Source organism: Mercurialis annua, linkage group LG5 (genome assembly GCF_937616625.2).
Source record: "Mercurialis annua linkage group LG5, ddMerAnnu1.2, whole genome shotgun sequence".
Lineage (NCBI taxonomy): Eukaryota > Viridiplantae > Streptophyta > Magnoliopsida > Malpighiales > Euphorbiaceae > Mercurialis > Mercurialis annua.
The window spans coordinates 54951203-54968157 of NC_065574.1; the positions used below are offsets into that span (position 1 = coordinate 54951203).

General features: G+C 31.3%; 2 protein-coding genes across 3 annotated transcripts; one reads left to right on the top strand and one right to left on the bottom strand.

Annotated features, from left to right (window-relative positions):
• Nucleotides 1-5765: 5765 nt before the first annotated feature.
• Nucleotides 5766-7176, top strand: LOC126681074 (putative F-box/FBD/LRR-repeat protein At5g22670). 2 transcript variants are annotated; one of them, XM_050376451.2, is made up of 3 exons: nt 5766-6131; nt 6209-6349; nt 6812-7176. In XM_050376451.2, the coding sequence occupies exons 1-3, from the start codon at nt 5838-5840 to the stop codon at nt 7091-7093; spliced, it is 717 nt and encodes a 238-aa protein (XP_050232408.1). In that variant the 5' UTR covers nt 5766-5837; the 3' UTR covers nt 7094-7176. The 2 variants fall into 2 exon arrangements, with proteins under 2 accessions (XP_050232408.1, XP_050232409.1); XM_050376452.2 differs by having other exon boundaries at nt 6815-7176.
• A 95-nt stretch (nt 7177-7271) lies between these two features.
• Nucleotides 7272-14847, bottom strand: LOC126681073 (ABC transporter B family member 2). Its single transcript, XM_050376450.2, has 12 exons — nt 14490-14847; nt 14094-14148; nt 13809-13984; nt 12149-12349; nt 11555-11814; nt 10917-11457; nt 10134-10513; nt 9596-10011; nt 9131-9372; nt 8791-9038; nt 8268-8680; nt 7272-7985 (listed from the first exon to the last, which is right to left on the bottom strand). Exons 1-12 carry the CDS (start codon nt 14763-14765, stop codon nt 7438-7440), a joined length of 3756 nt encoding a protein of 1251 aa, XP_050232407.1. The 5' UTR covers nt 14766-14847; the 3' UTR covers nt 7272-7437.
• Between the last annotated feature and the right edge of the window lie 2108 nt (nt 14848-16955).

The following is a 16955-nucleotide window of genomic DNA, read 5'->3' on the forward strand; positions in this document are numbered from 1 at the left end:
AATTAATGGACGAAAATGATCTCCGTCGAGAAATTTGGTGGTATGATTTGCTTAGAAGATGTGTTTGGTAGATTAACGTCACTAGTTGCCCCATTTGATACGCTTTTTCAGAAAGTAATAAGGGGATTAAAATCATCCTCTTCATTTATTTATTATTATAAATAGTTTAATTTTATAAGTCATTATAAATACATTTTATAAAGTTATACTTATAACCTTTTCATTTTTTTGTTATAATAAATAGTATAATTTATAAACTGGTCAAATGGATTTGTGAGTTAACTCATGATATAATTTATTTATTTTATGTTATAAATGGATTGACATATTTTCAGCATAAATCCATTAAAATTAAATTCGAATTTATTAATTTTATATTTGACACATCAAATTATGTGTCTATTTTAACAGTTCAAAATGCCTAGAGGTCAAAAATTGAATAAAAATTTAGTTTGACTTGAAATGAAATTCTGATTCTGCCAATGCCTATAAAATATTTACTACTAAATCCCAAATAATTAAGGTACGAAAAGCTATAGTATTACATAATTTATATTTAATTAAGATAATTTTTTATTTATATAAGAACAAAAAGAGACTTGAGTACATTTTATTTACTTTTCTCAATCAATCAACCTCTATGATTGCTATTTTTAAATGATTATTTGATAATTGCAATTTAGCTACTAATTAAATTAGTGTTACGAAAGCAATCAATCTCAATGATTAAGGATCTCATCTTTTGTAAATTATATTTAAATAGTAACTTAAAATGTTTAAAAATAATATTTAAATGAAATAATTAAAAAAAGTACTACTTAATTTTATTTTATTTCCAAAGAAGTAGTACTATTTAATTATAAGAATAAAAAAATGAAAAAAAGTGATGGAAATGTGTAAAAGGAACAAAAAGAGGATATGCTATATAAATGACACATAATAAAACCATGAGTAGCACGTGTGTGGTGCAAATATGTCACAGTTTTTCATGTTCTAAACAGAATAAACAATAACTCACTTGCCACGTTGAAGAATCGATATATTGCAAAAACTGAAGGCAAAACGTCAAAAACTACCCATACTTATTTTGGTTTTCAATTCAACTCCAACATTATAATTTTATCAATTTTATTCTAATTTTTTAATTTTTAATTTTAAATAGCACCTTAAATAAAATAAAAAATTAGATAATTTTATTACTATAGGATGAAAATACATAAAACAACTAAATTTAAGGATAATTTCATCTTTTTTTCTATTTGGACAAACTAAAACAAATTCTTTAAATTATTTTTTGATTTTATTGAGAAATAACTTTTTTTGTGTAATTTATAACATTAAATAATATATAGATTATTTTGATAAATATGAAGAATCTATTTTGAATATTATTCAAATGAAAAGAGTTCAATTTAATGCTTAAAGGTGGAATTGAAAATTTAAAATTCAAAATAAAATAAAATTAACAAAATTACAACCTCATGGTGGAATTGAAAACCAAAATAAAGATCAGTCAGCCTTTTAATCAAAACTAAAATAATAATAAACTCAGGTCAAATATTATTAAATTTTAAATTAATTATAACTATAAAAATTTAATTTTTAAAAAAAAATACAATTTTACTTAATTTCACTCCAATACTTATATAAATAATAAATTTAAGAGAAAACTATAAATTTGTGTGTTCAAATGGTGCATATAATTCTGTATGATTTAATACAAGTTCAAATTTTAAAATCCATATTAAAGAAGTGACATGAAATTGAATTGAAATTCTGTAATATCTTGTTCATGTTTTAAGTCGTGCGTAGACTCGAGTTATGGTGCTTTGTTCGTTTGTGGTTCGTTGGTAGGTTCAAGTGGTTTAACTATGGCTTAAAGCCTGTGTTCGTGAGGGTGCACGAACGTGCACTTGTGTGCACGATCGTGCACTTTCTCTGACAGAGATGTTTCAATCAGTTCACTATAAATACGTAAGTTACGTGTTTTATTTTGCTTTCACTTGTTTTTTAAAACCCTAGCCGACTTTCCTCACCCTCAAACACTCTGAAACATTCAACCTTCATCCCTCATCATTAGTTTTTGGATCCGGTAAGTTTTCACGTCTCTTTTCAACGTAATTCTTTTGATATCGTCACCATCGTTCTTGACTTATATCTCTATTGTTCTAGCATCGATTTGAGATATTCATCTCTTTTACATCAGTTCATATCGTCCTCGATAATCCGATGGAATCGATTTTGGTACGTTCAATCTTTCCGTTTAAGCGTTGTTACGGTTCATCGCTTTTGAATGAGGTTGCTGCCGATCTTTCCTTATTCTTGCTGCCATTGTTTTAAGTTCGGAGATCTCATGTGTTTATAGTTGTTAACTGAATCACCTATGGGTTGTGTTTGTTTCCGTTGTTCGTTTTTATTACGATTTGGATTCGCCGTTCTGAATTGAGATTTTATGCTGCCATTAATTCATGCTATTTCTGTTCTCTCTTTCATGTGTCTTTAGAATGATGATTACATGAGTTGTTGTGCTTGATTGTATGGTTAGGGTGTTGAGATTTGTTCGGTCAGTGGGAGTTTATAAGCTTTGTTCTTATTTGTTCGATAATGGGTTGATTTTTTTTAACAGTATTACTTGAGTTTCCTTATTGTTTTTGTTTGATTATTATCTAAGTGTTGGCTGCATGAACAATCTTGTGACTGCTCATATTCTTAACAACAATACAACCTTTATGTTACTACCAACGTTATCAATTTTAAATGATAGAATTATAGTGTTTAAACATATCAAATATAATTTCTTGAAATTAATTAAATTCCAATTTGAAACCAAACTTTCAATTACCGTTTTGATCTCTAATCTATTTATTGTTAATATTATTTTAAATCTGAAAATAATGTTTATTTGGATTATAATTTAAATTGATTTGTTAATTATAATCGGAAAGCGAATATTATTTTATGACCTAAATCCATATAATTACTTGGGCAATTATTGTTTATTTTAAATATTGGCTTGGCGTACCAATTTGGCTAAATGTACAAATTAGCTTTTAATTTATTTTCTTAACTTATTTTAGTTAAATATTTTGATTGTGACTTTTGGTTACTTGTATTTAAAGCTATTGAGTTCCGTTTTAAGTAATACTTATTATTTTATCAAAAATTGTTATTTTGAGATTCATAAATTATGGTTTATATTTTTGATAAAATGTTTGGGTCGGGTTAGATTTGGATCGCCGAACATGTGAGGTTAGCTTGATAGTTATCGGTAACTCAGCAAACCCACTATTTGGAAATTGATTTGATTTATTATTTAATGATTATTAAATAACATTTTCTGAAATGGATTTTAAAGCGGAAACTTAATAAGCTTGACTTGTTTATGATTTTATTATTATCTGAGTACCGTGATTACTCTGATTGTCTTACCTTGACCGTTGTTTGTGCTAGTCATATGTGGTGTCTAATACTCTCTATAGTTAGGGTCCGTTTTAATAATTATTTATATTTGTTTAAACTCGTTGACTGTTCGTGCTTCTGAGGCGAATCAGGATTAAATTGCTTGCCAGGTTATCACGTGGAATAGTAAGTGGTGAGTTTATATCTCTATTAACCGTTTTATTAAGTAAACTGTATATTTTGTACGTATATTGTATAAACAGGTTTCGAACTATTTTTTCGACATTATGGATCTGATTTAGAACGAACTAGTCGATGGGCATCATCAAAACTGCGTGCGCACCGGTATGATCATATATTGAGGTAGGTTAGAGATACGTCTTGCCTTAGTGAGGGCGCCAGTAGAAGATACGTCTTCTGGGACTCTCATGTTTATTAAGTGGAAGTCGGGGATTGGTAAAAAAAAAAAAAGATTATCCATAATGAATAAATATTTTATAAATGACTTTAAAGGTTTTCTAACTTAATAAATGTAAATGGTTATATGAACTCATCTCAGTATATCTGCTCCCGTTGTTTTTCCAATTTTCCAGGTTTATAATTTGAGCGTATGGTTAATCTCCGTTTTCTTCATTTTTCGGAGGTTCTTTTATTTTTGAAATAAATGGTCAAACTGTTTTAAACTCTTAAACCGCAGTAGTACTAGATGTCTTATGTTTTAAACTTATGTTATTGGCTTAGACTTAAACTTTGTTGGAATCGTCCAATTGTTTATTTATCGCTATTGGCATGTTTACATTGTTTATGGTTTTTATACATATTGCCATACTATTTAAGTTATAATTTGAGACGATTATATTTTAGATATATACTGCTTCTATATTCAGCTAGACTCGGTTACCCCCGAGCATGTGATTTTTTCCAGGTATATTGTTTATATAATTATTGTTTGTTATCCGCAAGACTTGCTATGGGTTTCGGTATAACCATGCCCATACTCTAGCGCCGGTAGCGATCTATAAAAATGGGTCGTGACAAATTGAATTGAAAATGACCAATCATATCCAATATTTTTACACTATTACTATAAAATAAATAGCGTAGATTAATTTATTTTTAATTTAAATTACATTCAATCTAATATTTTCTAAAAAAAAACAGTAAGGGATAAAGCACTTTAGACTTTCTTCTGTTCTAGCTTATTTGATTCCCTTTTCGAGTATTTGCTGACAGGGTCCTACCGGAAATGGGTATGTATTAAGAATGAAACTACATATCTTACATGAAGCCTCGCCATTTTTTTTAAAAGTAATATAGATTATTTAAACATGATAGTTCATGTTCAATTTGAAATAATACAATTCTAAAAAAATTTCATTACAAGCAATACCTCAATTTTTATGCGAGTCGAGATGAAGATAGAAACATCTTTCACGTTTCATTAAGGGCGTGTCGCGAGAAACGGGACACTTTAAAGCTACCACCGCCATGACCACGACTACCGATATACCAAAGACAACTCATAAATATTATGCAATATATAATGACATGTGAGAATGATTATTTTAAGGCTCAAAGACTCAAAAACCACCGGCTTTTTTCCAACAGCACTCCAACTTTATAAAATAGTCGGTATTACCTTATTTGTGTTTTTGAATTTCAAAAGCACACAGTAACATCAAATTAAACTCTTTTAACTTGGATATTATTTAAAAACATATCTTTCATATTTCTCAAATATTCTAAATATTTTTTGGTGTTATTTATATAAAAAATTATTGGGATCAGTTTTTGAACTATCCTAAATATCTTACGTCTATAGATGCTTTTAATTTGAGCTAATAATATTATTCTATCTTTTCATAAAAAAAATTAAGTTAAATTGATGGCAAAAGGTATAAAAAATCCTCGCGGTTTTTACAAATGTACAAATTAACCCTTTTACTTTTTTTTTGGATATAATTAAGCTTTCTTTATTTTCAAATAGAACAAATACCCTTTTGTCCAACACCATTAGAAACACTCGTTAATGGCCGACATATCTCTCATAATCATATTGGAAAAAATCAAAAATAATTTTAATGTTTAAAATATTTAACAAAAAAATTGAAGAGGTGACTGTTTCAAAAGTAAACTAAAAAAGTTTATTAAAACAACGAGGTTTAATTGTTCAATTATAAAGACACGAGAGCTTAATTGTGTCCAGAAAATAAAAGAGTTGGTCTCTACTTTTAAAAAAGAGTTCAGAATTTTTTCATACCTTCTGCCTTAATTAATCGAAGAGTTAAACAAAATAACACTACTACTATATTAAAAAAAAAGACAATTAAAGGATAAGAATATAGAACTAAAAAAAGAGTGTATTTATTAATAGTGGAATTTATGAACCATAAACCCTACTTTTGTAACGTGAAAACACTAACATATCAAAGGGAGTAATGGGAGACCATATTACATCAAACCGAAAGAAGACTGAAGATAATTACAGTAGTTTGCCGGATGATATCATCTCCCACATATTATCATTCACCAACGGCGACGCCTCCTTCGCCGTCAGAACCAGTATTTTGTCAAAACAATGGAGATATTTTTGGCTCACACTCGACATTTTCCAGATTTATTATTCTCACAGCGGAACCAAACCAGAAATATATATGAAATCGTTCGTAAATTTCGCGAACCGCGTTTCGATTAATGTTCGTGAGTTGACTGTGTCTTGTCATGTCGTCAAGGTAATTAATTCTCGCAATTTTCATTTTTGTGTGGTTATTTGAATTCATCAAATTGCTTTTACTTGTTCCGTTTGCAGGCTCTTTGTGACTCGTTATCCGTCCCGAGTTTTCCTAATTTGACTCGGTTGACGGTTCTCCATTACGGCGGTGCTGCAGCGTCGTATTTGCCTGCATTCCTGTCTCTGACACCGAATCTGAAATTTATCAAAATCAGCAAGGTTCGTTCTTTTACTATGTTTTTTTTTATAACTAAGGGGGCGGTTATGGGAGAAATTGAACACCACCTGGCATTGCTATGTAACGCTTATATTATTTAAGTTATATACTATTTTTTTTAGGGTCAATGTTATAAAAATTCATCAACTTTATACGTTTTCTCATTTTAATCACACAGTTTAAATTTTCTCATTTTCATACACGAACTACCATTTTTTCTCAAATTCATGCACGGTGCTGAGGTGTCACGACTCCATCGGTGTAATTAGATGAAGTGGAGTTCATTTTACATCAATGAATGAGTGTCACCTCAGCACCGTGGATGAATTTGAGAAAAAGTGGTAGTTCGTGCATGAAAATGAGAAAATTTAAACTACGTGATTAAAATGAGAAAACATGTAAAGTTCTTAATTTTTTTTTGACATTAACCCTTCTTTTTAATGTGGAATTTCTTTTTTCGACAGCAGGGAAGTAGGAAACGTATGATTTCTAAACTCGAGTTGAAGCATGGAAAAAACATTGCTCGTTGTTTAGAATCGTCGCTCGCAGTAGCGGAAATTGAAGGATTAGATGTTGCAGGAGGTATGATGGAGATGGTAGAGTATTTCCTCAAATATGGTAAGTTTTTGAATAGCGTTGCTGTAATTGGTTATGATTTTGGAGTTGCAAAAGAACTATTAAGGTTTTCAAGAGCTTCACCCACCTGTGAGGTTGTAGTGACGGGTCCTGAACGATTCTACCTATGAAACACCACCCTTAGTATAAAACAATTTTTTTAATGTAAAAGAACTTTTATTTTTTTAATATAAATAGCATCCGACTATTAGAGTTTCAGCCGTTAAATATTAGTTACGGAAATGAAATTTGAACCAACAGCCTCCAAATACATTTAAACACGCCTTAACCAACTAGGTTAGGCTAAACTGACATGTAAACGAAATTGATAATTATTATCTCAGAATCTTTACAGAGAATAATTTTCTTTTGTCACATATATCCAAATATGTATATGGTGAAATTTGACATAAATAAATAAATTAATAATTAGGTATATAGTTACAACAATGAAGAATAATGATTCTGATAAATGCTATTGCTGTCCTTGTTGCTGCTGAAGCCTTATTAACTTATAATATGACCCTTCTTTGTTCTCCACAAGACTAGAATGAGTCCCTTGCTCTATAATTTTCCCTCCTTGAATCACTGATATTTGATCCGCATTCTTTATAGTCGATAATCTATGCGCCACCATCACCGTTGTCCGGTTCTTCATCAATCTGTCGAGCGCTTGCTGCACCACACGCTCCGACTCTACGTCTAGAGCACTAGTAGCTTCATCTAGTAACAAAATTTCTGGGTTCTTTAGAATTGCTCGTGCAATAGCCACTCGTTGTTTCTGACCACCGGATAGTTGGACCCCTCGCTCGCCAACTTTGGTTGCGTAACCCTCTGGAAGAGAAGTAATGAAACTGTGAGCATTTGCTAGTTTAGCTGCTTCGGTCACTTCTGCTTCAGTCGCCCCTTCTTTGCCGTATAAAATGTTTTCGTAGATTGTTGTTGCGAAAAGTGCTGGCTCTTGTTGAACTAGTCCAATGTGCATTCTGAGAGATTTTAGCTTCAGCTTCTTGATGTCTACCCCTGTTGGAATTTTTATAATCAAGATTATAAGTAGTTAGTAACTAGCAATTACGCATAAGCTATACGGAAACGTAAATGCTGAAACGAAAAACATTAAAATGGAAACAGCGAAACAATCTTTTGTTAACAAGCATAAGTTATGAAATATGCAGCGGTTTAGGGAAACATGGAAGCATAGAACTCATACAAGTTTCCATGCAACCTAGCTCATAAGTTAACATAAAAGAAATTTAGTTACATAATCAATGCAATTTCACAACTTAAGTTGAAAAGAAAACTCACCATCAATCATCACTCTTCCTGCTGTTGGATCATAGAAACGAAGTATAAGAGAAATAACAGAGCTTTTACCGGAACCACTCTGTCCGACTAAAGCAATACTCTTCCCTGCACGTACTCTTAGATTAAAGTCTTTGAAAATTACTACATCTGGCCTCGATGGGTAGTTGAACTCTATGCCTCTTAGCTCAATATTACCCTCAACATTTTTCAACTCTTCTCCAGCATCTCCTACTATGTTTGTCTTGCGGTCTATCAACTCAAAGACAGAGGCCACCATTTGGTTACCTTTTAGAAGATCTGGAGCCATTGCCAGAGTTTCTCCCATGGCTAATGCAGTTACAATCAAAACCATAAATGACTTCATCACGGATTTAAAGCCCGAAATCTCTTTCCCCATTAAAACAGAACCATACCTACATGACACCAAACATGGAGATCATCTTGATAACTTCTTTACAACACAATATTCATTTAGAATGCAGTCATAAAGAGTCAGACAAGTTGAAGTCGAAAAGCTTCGTACCATAAAGCAAGGCCGTAAGATGAGAAGATGAAGAACTGGGAGATACCATAGAATATTCCAGCAATTTGACCGCGAGTAAATGAGCGCTTTGCCGGTTCTACAAGCTCACGGGAGTAGAGTTCAATGACCTTTTCTTCTGCACAAAAAGCTGCAATAGTGCGCATATTGCTCACCGCCTCACCAGCAAGCATGTTAGCCCTTAAATAAGCTTTGCTCAAGTTTCCACCATAGCCTTTCATGAAGAGTTTCTGAAATCGCAAAGTGGAATTATCATTACTACATTCCAAAACGGACGTTCTGCTACTAATTTTACAAGTTAGACTCAGGAAAGAATGGGAACCTCGCTGAAGTGACCGCTGATGATAAGCGGGTAAGTGGCAATAACAACAAGTGCGATCCTCCAATTCAACATGAAGGCAATGATAAATGAGGTCGCAACTAGGCCAACATTCTGTAGGAGAATTGTTGTACGATCAACAACTAAACTTCGTAAAAAGGTTGCATCACTCTCTAAACGTGATGCCAGCATAGAACTTGTATTGTTCAAGTCATCAAACCATCCGATCTCATTCCTCAAAATGGCTGTAATGAAATATAAAACAAAAACAAAATGGAGGAGATTGAGACAATAGAGTAAGAGATTAAAGCTGCCATTTAAGTCCCTGTAAATGAACATTTCCCTTGTTGCATTACAAGTCAGTTCTGAAGTCTTGTGCAATCTGAATAGCATTTCAAAACAAATGCATAAACTAGAATAACGTTAAATAAGTGCTCAAGAATATTAAGGACGGCTAGTGAGGCTTACCAGAAAATATATTTTCTCTCACACGAAAAGTGAGGCGCTCCCCCATGATTCCGAAGCAAAGATGCTCGACTGAAAATACTATAATGGATACTATTGCCCCACAGATGAACAAGATTGAAATCTTTTTTATTTCATGGCGAGTAGTGTCCCAGTCCATGTAATACGCAACGAGAGCATGTGAGACTCCAAGTGCAAAAAGTGGCATCTGTGATCCAGCCATGAATGCCGAGATGGTTCCCACAACCCCATAAATCCAATCTGGGCCAACCATTGAATATAGTCTTTTTGTTGAAACCTTCATCGCCCTAACACCCTCCATTCCATCAGCACCAGCACGGCTAACTGAATCCTTTTCAGAACGGAAACTGGCACCAAAGCTTGATCTTCTATGGGACAGCTCTCGAGAATATCTTAAACTGTGAATACAGAAGTTCAAAGTGAACATACAATATTGCATATCGCTGAATGTGAAAGTTAACAAACATTAACAAATTCATCATAATGTTCAATAACAACAAGAATTCCCAGAATGTAGTACCTCAATGGCCGTCCCATTGTAGGACCGATAGATGATTGGCGTTGCAATGATGCAGTCTCCTGCAGATGAACAAGTGATGAATAAGCACTATTTGGGTTTGATATGAGCTCATCATGGCTACCGATTTCCACTATTTTTCCTTCATGAACAACACCAATCATATCAGCATTCCTAATGGTGGAAAGCCGATGAGCAACAACTACAGTTGTTCTTCCCACCATGGCACGATCAAGTGCCTCTTGAACACTCTTCTCGGACTCGGCATCAAGTGCACTTGTAGCTTCATCTAGCAAAAGGATTGACGGATTCTTCACTATTGCTCGCGATATTGCAATTCTTTGCTTTTGTCCACCCGATAGTTGTATTCCTCTTTCACCAACCTGCACATTTACTTGCATTACATATAGTCCTTGACATGTGATCCTTCATCGAGAATCATTATATTATATTTTTCAATGATAAAGATCGATACTGTTTCCTCATCTCATAATCAGACCATTTTTTTTCCTGTCGAGCAACATTTATAGTCTATCAATATCCAATGGTTTTGAAATAACTAATTTGCTTTAGCAGGGGGAAACTAAGCTTAATGTTTTCTCTATATCCCTCCTATCTATCAGGAACATGAACCTTAAATTGACCCATTATTTTTAACATTAATAAATATGATTAGTTAGTGCAAGTTATAAACCGAATGTTGATTCAGAAAATGATGACTGCATAAGCGCACACACAAACACACGTAATGCACATATAAATTTTTTCACAATGAATAAGTAGTACCTGAGTTTCAAATCTTTCCGGGAGGTTGTTAATAAAAGACATAGCTTCCGAGAGTTTCGCAGCATTAGTTATCTCATCAAGTGTCGCATCATCTTTTCCGTAAAGAATGTTCTCTCTTATGCTTGTCGCGAAAAGGGCAGGCTCCTGATTAACTAATCCAATCTGCTGCCTGAGCCACTTGAGGTCAAGCTCCTTAATCTCATTTCCATCTAAAAGTATCTGTCCTGACAAAGGCTCATAGAAGCGTTCAATCAAAGAAATAACCGTGCTCTTTCCGGACCCACTGCCACCAACAAGAGCTACAATCTTTCCAGAAGGGATGTTAAGGCATAGCTTATCGCAGATGGTGACGTCAGGACGAGAAGGGTAGCTAAAACACACATCCTTGAACTCAATGTGGCCTTCCAACTTTTGTAGCTTGTGTCCAGTTTTGGAGTTGGATTTGATTACTGTGTTCCTTTCTATCATCTCAAAAATTGGGTAGGCTGCTGCCTTGGCTCTAACGAATGAAGAAATATCCGGGGCTGCCTGTCCGAGTGACCTGAAAGGCAACATAATATATTCATGTTCAGTTTTATGAAGGAAAGTTCTTGGAAATGTGGAAACTTGCGGAACAAGTAAGAGCAAAGATGCCTTACAGGCCAGCGATAACGACATTGAGCATGGTGGTGAAAGATTCACCACCATTGGCAATGTTCTTGTGAACAATAATGCTAGTAAACCAGACAAGCAATGCCCACGACAAGAACAGAACACAATGCAAGGTCCCTAACCCAAGACCCTTAGCTAAACCTGCTTTTCTTCCATACTCATAAGTATTCTTCAGAGCTTCTTTATATGATCTCACCGCCCTTTCTTCCGCCGCAAATGCTTGCACTGTTCTAACATTTCCGATCACCTGAATTGTATAGTAAAAAAGTTCATAATTAGTTAAAGAGAATGAACAAAGGACAACCAGGCCCTCAAACTTATGTCTCAGGATTAAACAAGTAAATTTTAACTTTACTGGGTCAATTAGATCTATAACCTTGTGTTTTGGGTCAAATAAATCACTTTAGTCGATTAGGTCCCCAATTTTGTTTTGCGATCTTATTTACTTATAATATTAAAAAGAACTTATTTGACACCGAAAATATAAGTTTGGGATCTAATTGACACAAAAAAAATTAAAATGTATGTATTTGACTCCGAAAGAAAATTATAATTTCGTAAGAACTTAATATTGATTTTACCTCCTCAGCAATTTCACCAGCCTTGACATAAGATTTGCGAACTCGAGCAATGAGGCCAATGGTAACAAATGCGTAGATACCGCCAGCAAGAGCAATTAAAGGTACTATAGAGAGTGTCACCAAACTGATTTGCCAAACTCTAATGAAACCAATTGTGAAGCCAGCAAGAAATCTGCTTATGTAATGCATGAAGTTCCCGACCTGCATCATCGTTGTCATCGTCAACAACCGCCATTATTCGCAAATAACAAGTGGAATTAAAATTCAGACTTCAATTATTTTTATTTAATTTGAAATTTAGTATCATTTTTGAAATAAGTTAAAAGTTGAATGACCTCAAAAATATTTAACCTATAACATAATACTCCCCAAGTTCCACCAAAATAGGCTCTTTACATAAAGATAAAAAAAATACTCCATTTGTCCCTTTCTATTTATCTTTTATTTATTTTACAATTAAAAATACTATTATGTTCTCATTTAAATTTAAAAATACTATTATTTAAATAAAAATTAGCATTTAAACTGAGATAATATTAGCACTTTAATTTTATATTGAAATGAAAATAGCAATTTATTTATATATCAGGACAGCAAAAATATTAATTTGGTTGTATAAATAAAAATACATTATTTTATTGCCACATAAATAAGAAAACTGATCATATTCTATAATTACACTATAACTAACATCTTTAAAATTACATTAAAATTAATTAAATTAAATATTTTCAATTAGAATGGATAAAAGTAGTAACAAATTTATTTACTTTTCTTTTATGAGACATTTTTTTTTTAAATGTTGCAATTTTTTACATGCTTAAAAAATTTCAATTTTCATTACTATCAAGCTTGCCTGTTTTTTTACTTTAACATTACTAGACAACACAGAATAGGAAAGACAACAAACTTCTTTCAGAATTGGAATTCAATAATTATCAAATTGGGGAAGGGATCATCAAGCTGGCACTACCAAATGCACCCTCAAATCAAATACACCTACCAACCCAACCGTCTAATAAATGCTTCTTCAATGTATTATTACAAGTTTTTGAAATTAATATTTTTAAAAAAATTATTAGTAGTTCATTACTCTTATCTTTGAGTTTTAGGCTAGGTGTAGCACAAAAAGGAAATGAAACCGACACAGAAAAACAACATTCTATAATTATAATCAAAATAATTGTTTTAAAATTTTACAAATATTATAAAAGTATAAAATAATTTAAAAATAGGAAGATTTGATGTGTTGTAGGTCATGTGAATAATTAAATTTGTGGGCATTGATTAGATTATTTTTATTTGTGGGTATTAATTTTTTTATAACTATAGAATTTTATTATTTGCTGAAATTACACGAAATTTTCGTTTGAGTTTCCGAGAGTTTCGGAAACGTTTTTGAAATGGAAAATTCAACTTTGAAGAAGTTTCTGTGCTTCATTAAGGCATTTAAAATGAAACTTTCTAGAACAAAAATTTCAGTTAAATAAAAAAATCAAGAGAAAATAGTATTAAATTTTATTTTATTTTTAAAATAATGACAGTAATTATTTCTATAAATGATAATTATGATATGTTTTTAGTCAAATTATGAAATACTAAATTTAGAAACAATATAAATTTGCATAATTCAATTAGGGTTTGAAAAAAAAAAGATTACCTTTTCAGAAATGGCATCTTGAACCACAAGAATATCACTAGTAATTGCAGAAATAACCTCTCCAGTGGAAGCTTCAGTGTCAAATAAACTTATGTCTTGATTTAGCATTGATCTTAAATATGCCATTCTCATTTTTGTCGCCTGCCGTTCTCCGGTGTGCATCCAGCATGCCACCTCTACAATATTTTCATATAAATTATCCATTAATTTATTCATAATTAAACTTAAACATATTAAAAAAATACATAATCTTTAATTTTTTTAAATATCCATTTAATTACTTACCTATCCATGATGAGAACAATATGGCCACACTGAGATACACAAAATCCAAAGAATACTGCAAATTACACCAAAATCATATAATTAACAAAGTTTTTTTTTTTTATTTTCACAATTTTGACAATTTTATTAAATATATATCTCTAAAAACTATTTAAACATATTATGTCAATTTTATAAATTTAAATAAATCTATTAAAATTTTAATTTAAATCTATTTTCAGACATATAATCTTTACTATAAACCCAAATCATTCTTTAAAATTAAAAAGAAACATCAATTGTGTCCATAATCATTTACAAACTTCAAAATTTTAAAAATAAATTTAAATTAAATGTTAGATATAATTAGTGAGTTTTGAGATGCATGCAAAAATAAAAATAAAAATAAAAAAATACCTTGGCAACTCGATGAGAAGCTTCTTTAGGAAAAAGATAAGCCAACCCAATAATATTAATCATTTTGCCAAAGAAAATAAAGAAAATAGGAACAGAAGCTCCATGAGCACATGCAGCAACTGACCCTAATCCCATCAGCACATAATCATACAAATCTGCAAATGCAAAAAGCTTAAATATTCCAATCTTTTTATTCTGCTGCTTTTTTCCACCACCTTCTTCATCGTTATTCTTCTTCAAACCACCGCCGGGTTCTTCACCGGAAAAAGAACTCATGCCTGAGTTGATAACAAAGAAGAAGAGAGAGAGAGTTATAATAATAATAATAATATTAATATTATGTGGATGTGGTACTGAGGAAGAATTTAAAAAAGAGTATTTAATGAAAAAATGTGTAGGAGAAGAAAAAAGAGGTGAGAATTAATGGAAAATGAAATGGGTAGAAGTTAGATGGAACATTAAGTGCAAATATTAATAAATAATAATAATAATATTATTATGTTCAAAAGAGAATTTGTCTTGTGAGTGACAGTTGTAAGTGAAAATGTAAGTTTGATGAGATCAGTGTTTTGAGTTTTGAGTTTCTTCGCATTAAGTTTCGGCTTCCACTTTTACTGCCTATCCATTTTCCCATATCATAGATCTTAGGGGGAAAAAAGGCAAAAATGACCCCATATGTATCCCATGTCTCTTGTTGGTACTTCATGTGTCTCGGATCTCAAATATAACTCTAATGTTGAAAAAAAATATTGAAAAATACAAAAAATGAACGGTGTTAAACAGAAATGAGTACGGCGTTAAACGGAAATATTAACGGGAAGGTCATCTTTAATACTTTTTCAAGATGTTAGGGTCATTTTTGAAATTCGAAATACACGAGGTGTTAAAATGAGATGCAAGCTATATATTAAGGTTATATTGGCACCTTTTCCCTAGATCCTATACAAACACTATCAACACTATTTTTCTCATTAAATACAAAACTTATTTAATAACAATAATTATAATAAGGGTTCATGTTAGTATAAAAATTTACAAATTAGACAATATAATCATGACGTCTCAAATATTATACACCAATTTTCATTTTATATATCAAATTGATATACCAACTCATAATTAAATATTTGTTGAGGTGACACTCATTTTTCGGTATAATTTGTTGAGGTAGAAGTCATTTTTTGGCTACCGTCTCAGCAAATTACACTGGATTATGGATAGGTGTATCGATTTGACATAAAATGGAAGTTAGTGTATATGTTTGAGACGTTTTGTAAAACATGATTAAATTGGAAAAATATGTATAGTTAGTGAATTTAGAATTACATTAATATTGAGGCTTTACATTCTAAGTCACATGCAAAACAAGTAATATTAAAAAATGAATCTAATATATATAATATATAAAATTTCACTTTACACTAAAACATACTAATTTTTAAAATACAAATATAGCGTAACTTCGAGAATAAAAAACACTTCATCCGTCCTATTTATTAGGAATGATTTAGTTGTTTTTACACATATATTGAAAATACAAAATACTTGTTTTTTTATTTTGTCTTTATAAATTATATTTTAAAATTATATGATCAATAATGGTAAACAAAAAGTTATGCCAAAATAGTACAATAAAACTTTTTAAACGAAATAAAAAAAACGATAAAGGACTAATGAACTATAGCTGAAATGATATAAGCATTAGGCAGCAAACTGTTAAGTCATGAATTTTTTTCACAAAACGCTCTTTACTTCCCAATTAAAAAAAATGATAAAGATACTTTTTATATGTTAACAATTAATTTTTAATATTTTCTACAGTCCATAGTATGGTCCTTAAAATCTTATCCTCTTAATTTTGAATTTTAATTCCACCATTGACCGAGTGATATGGACATTGAAAATAATCGATTTGAGAATTTTAGATTTAATTTCTTTTTTGTACATTATAATAAAAAAACTCAATACGTATAATATATTTGTGAAGTCTTATCAAATTTGATATAAATGTGTGAGGCTTACTACAAGTTTTATCATCCATTAAGGAACTTTCACATCACTTGGCTTGGCCAACTCTCTTCTGCCTTCAGAATTACTAAAACAACTTCAAACCAAAATAGATTTGTCGATTCATGCATGTATTGTAAAAAAGGCTATTTTGGTACTTATCTCTTTGTGCCAACATTTAGAACAAATATGTAGCTCAAGATTGCCATTTTCTGTGAAAAACACACCCCTCTTTTGTCGTTTTGACCTATTAGGATAACAATTTTCAAAGTTAATTATGTAAATACTTGGTTCTTTTTGTCAATTACATCCCCTTGCTATATTTGTAGCTATACAATTGATTCCAGTTAGGATTTTTCATTGCCATATCTTATAGGTTAAGGCTCCTATGCTTCTACACGTTTGTTTGATTGTTCATTCAAATTATAGTATCTTTCATCGTCATACTATTTTTATATT

What these genes read in the sequence shown, in the direction of transcription:
- LOC126681074 (XM_050376451.2), top strand. Translation starts at nt 5,838, where the DNA reads ATGGGAGACCATATTACATCAAACCGAAAGAAGACTGAAGATAATTAC. An exon ending in TGTCTTGTCATGTCGTCAAG is followed by an intron (nt 6,132 to 6,208) that starts GTAATTAATTCT and finishes TTCCGTTTGCAG; the next exon opens with GCTCTTTGTGACTCGTTATC. An exon ending in AATTTATCAAAATCAGCAAG is followed by an intron (nt 6,350 to 6,811) that starts GTTCGTTCTTTT and finishes TTTTTTCGACAG; the next exon opens with CAGGGAAGTAGGAAACGTAT.
- LOC126681073 (XM_050376450.2), bottom strand. Translation starts at nt 14,765, where the DNA reads ATGAGTTCTTTTTCCGGTGAAGAACCCGGCGGTGGTTTGAAGAAGAAT. An exon ending in AAGATGCCATTTCTGAAAAG is followed by an intron (nt 12,350 to 13,808) that starts GTAATCTTTTTT and finishes ACGATGATGCAG; the next exon opens with GTCGGGAACTTCATGCATTA. An exon ending in CTGGTGAAATTGCTGAGGAG is followed by an intron (nt 11,815 to 12,148) that starts GTAAAATCAATA and finishes TATACAATTCAG; the next exon opens with GTGATCGGAAATGTTAGAAC.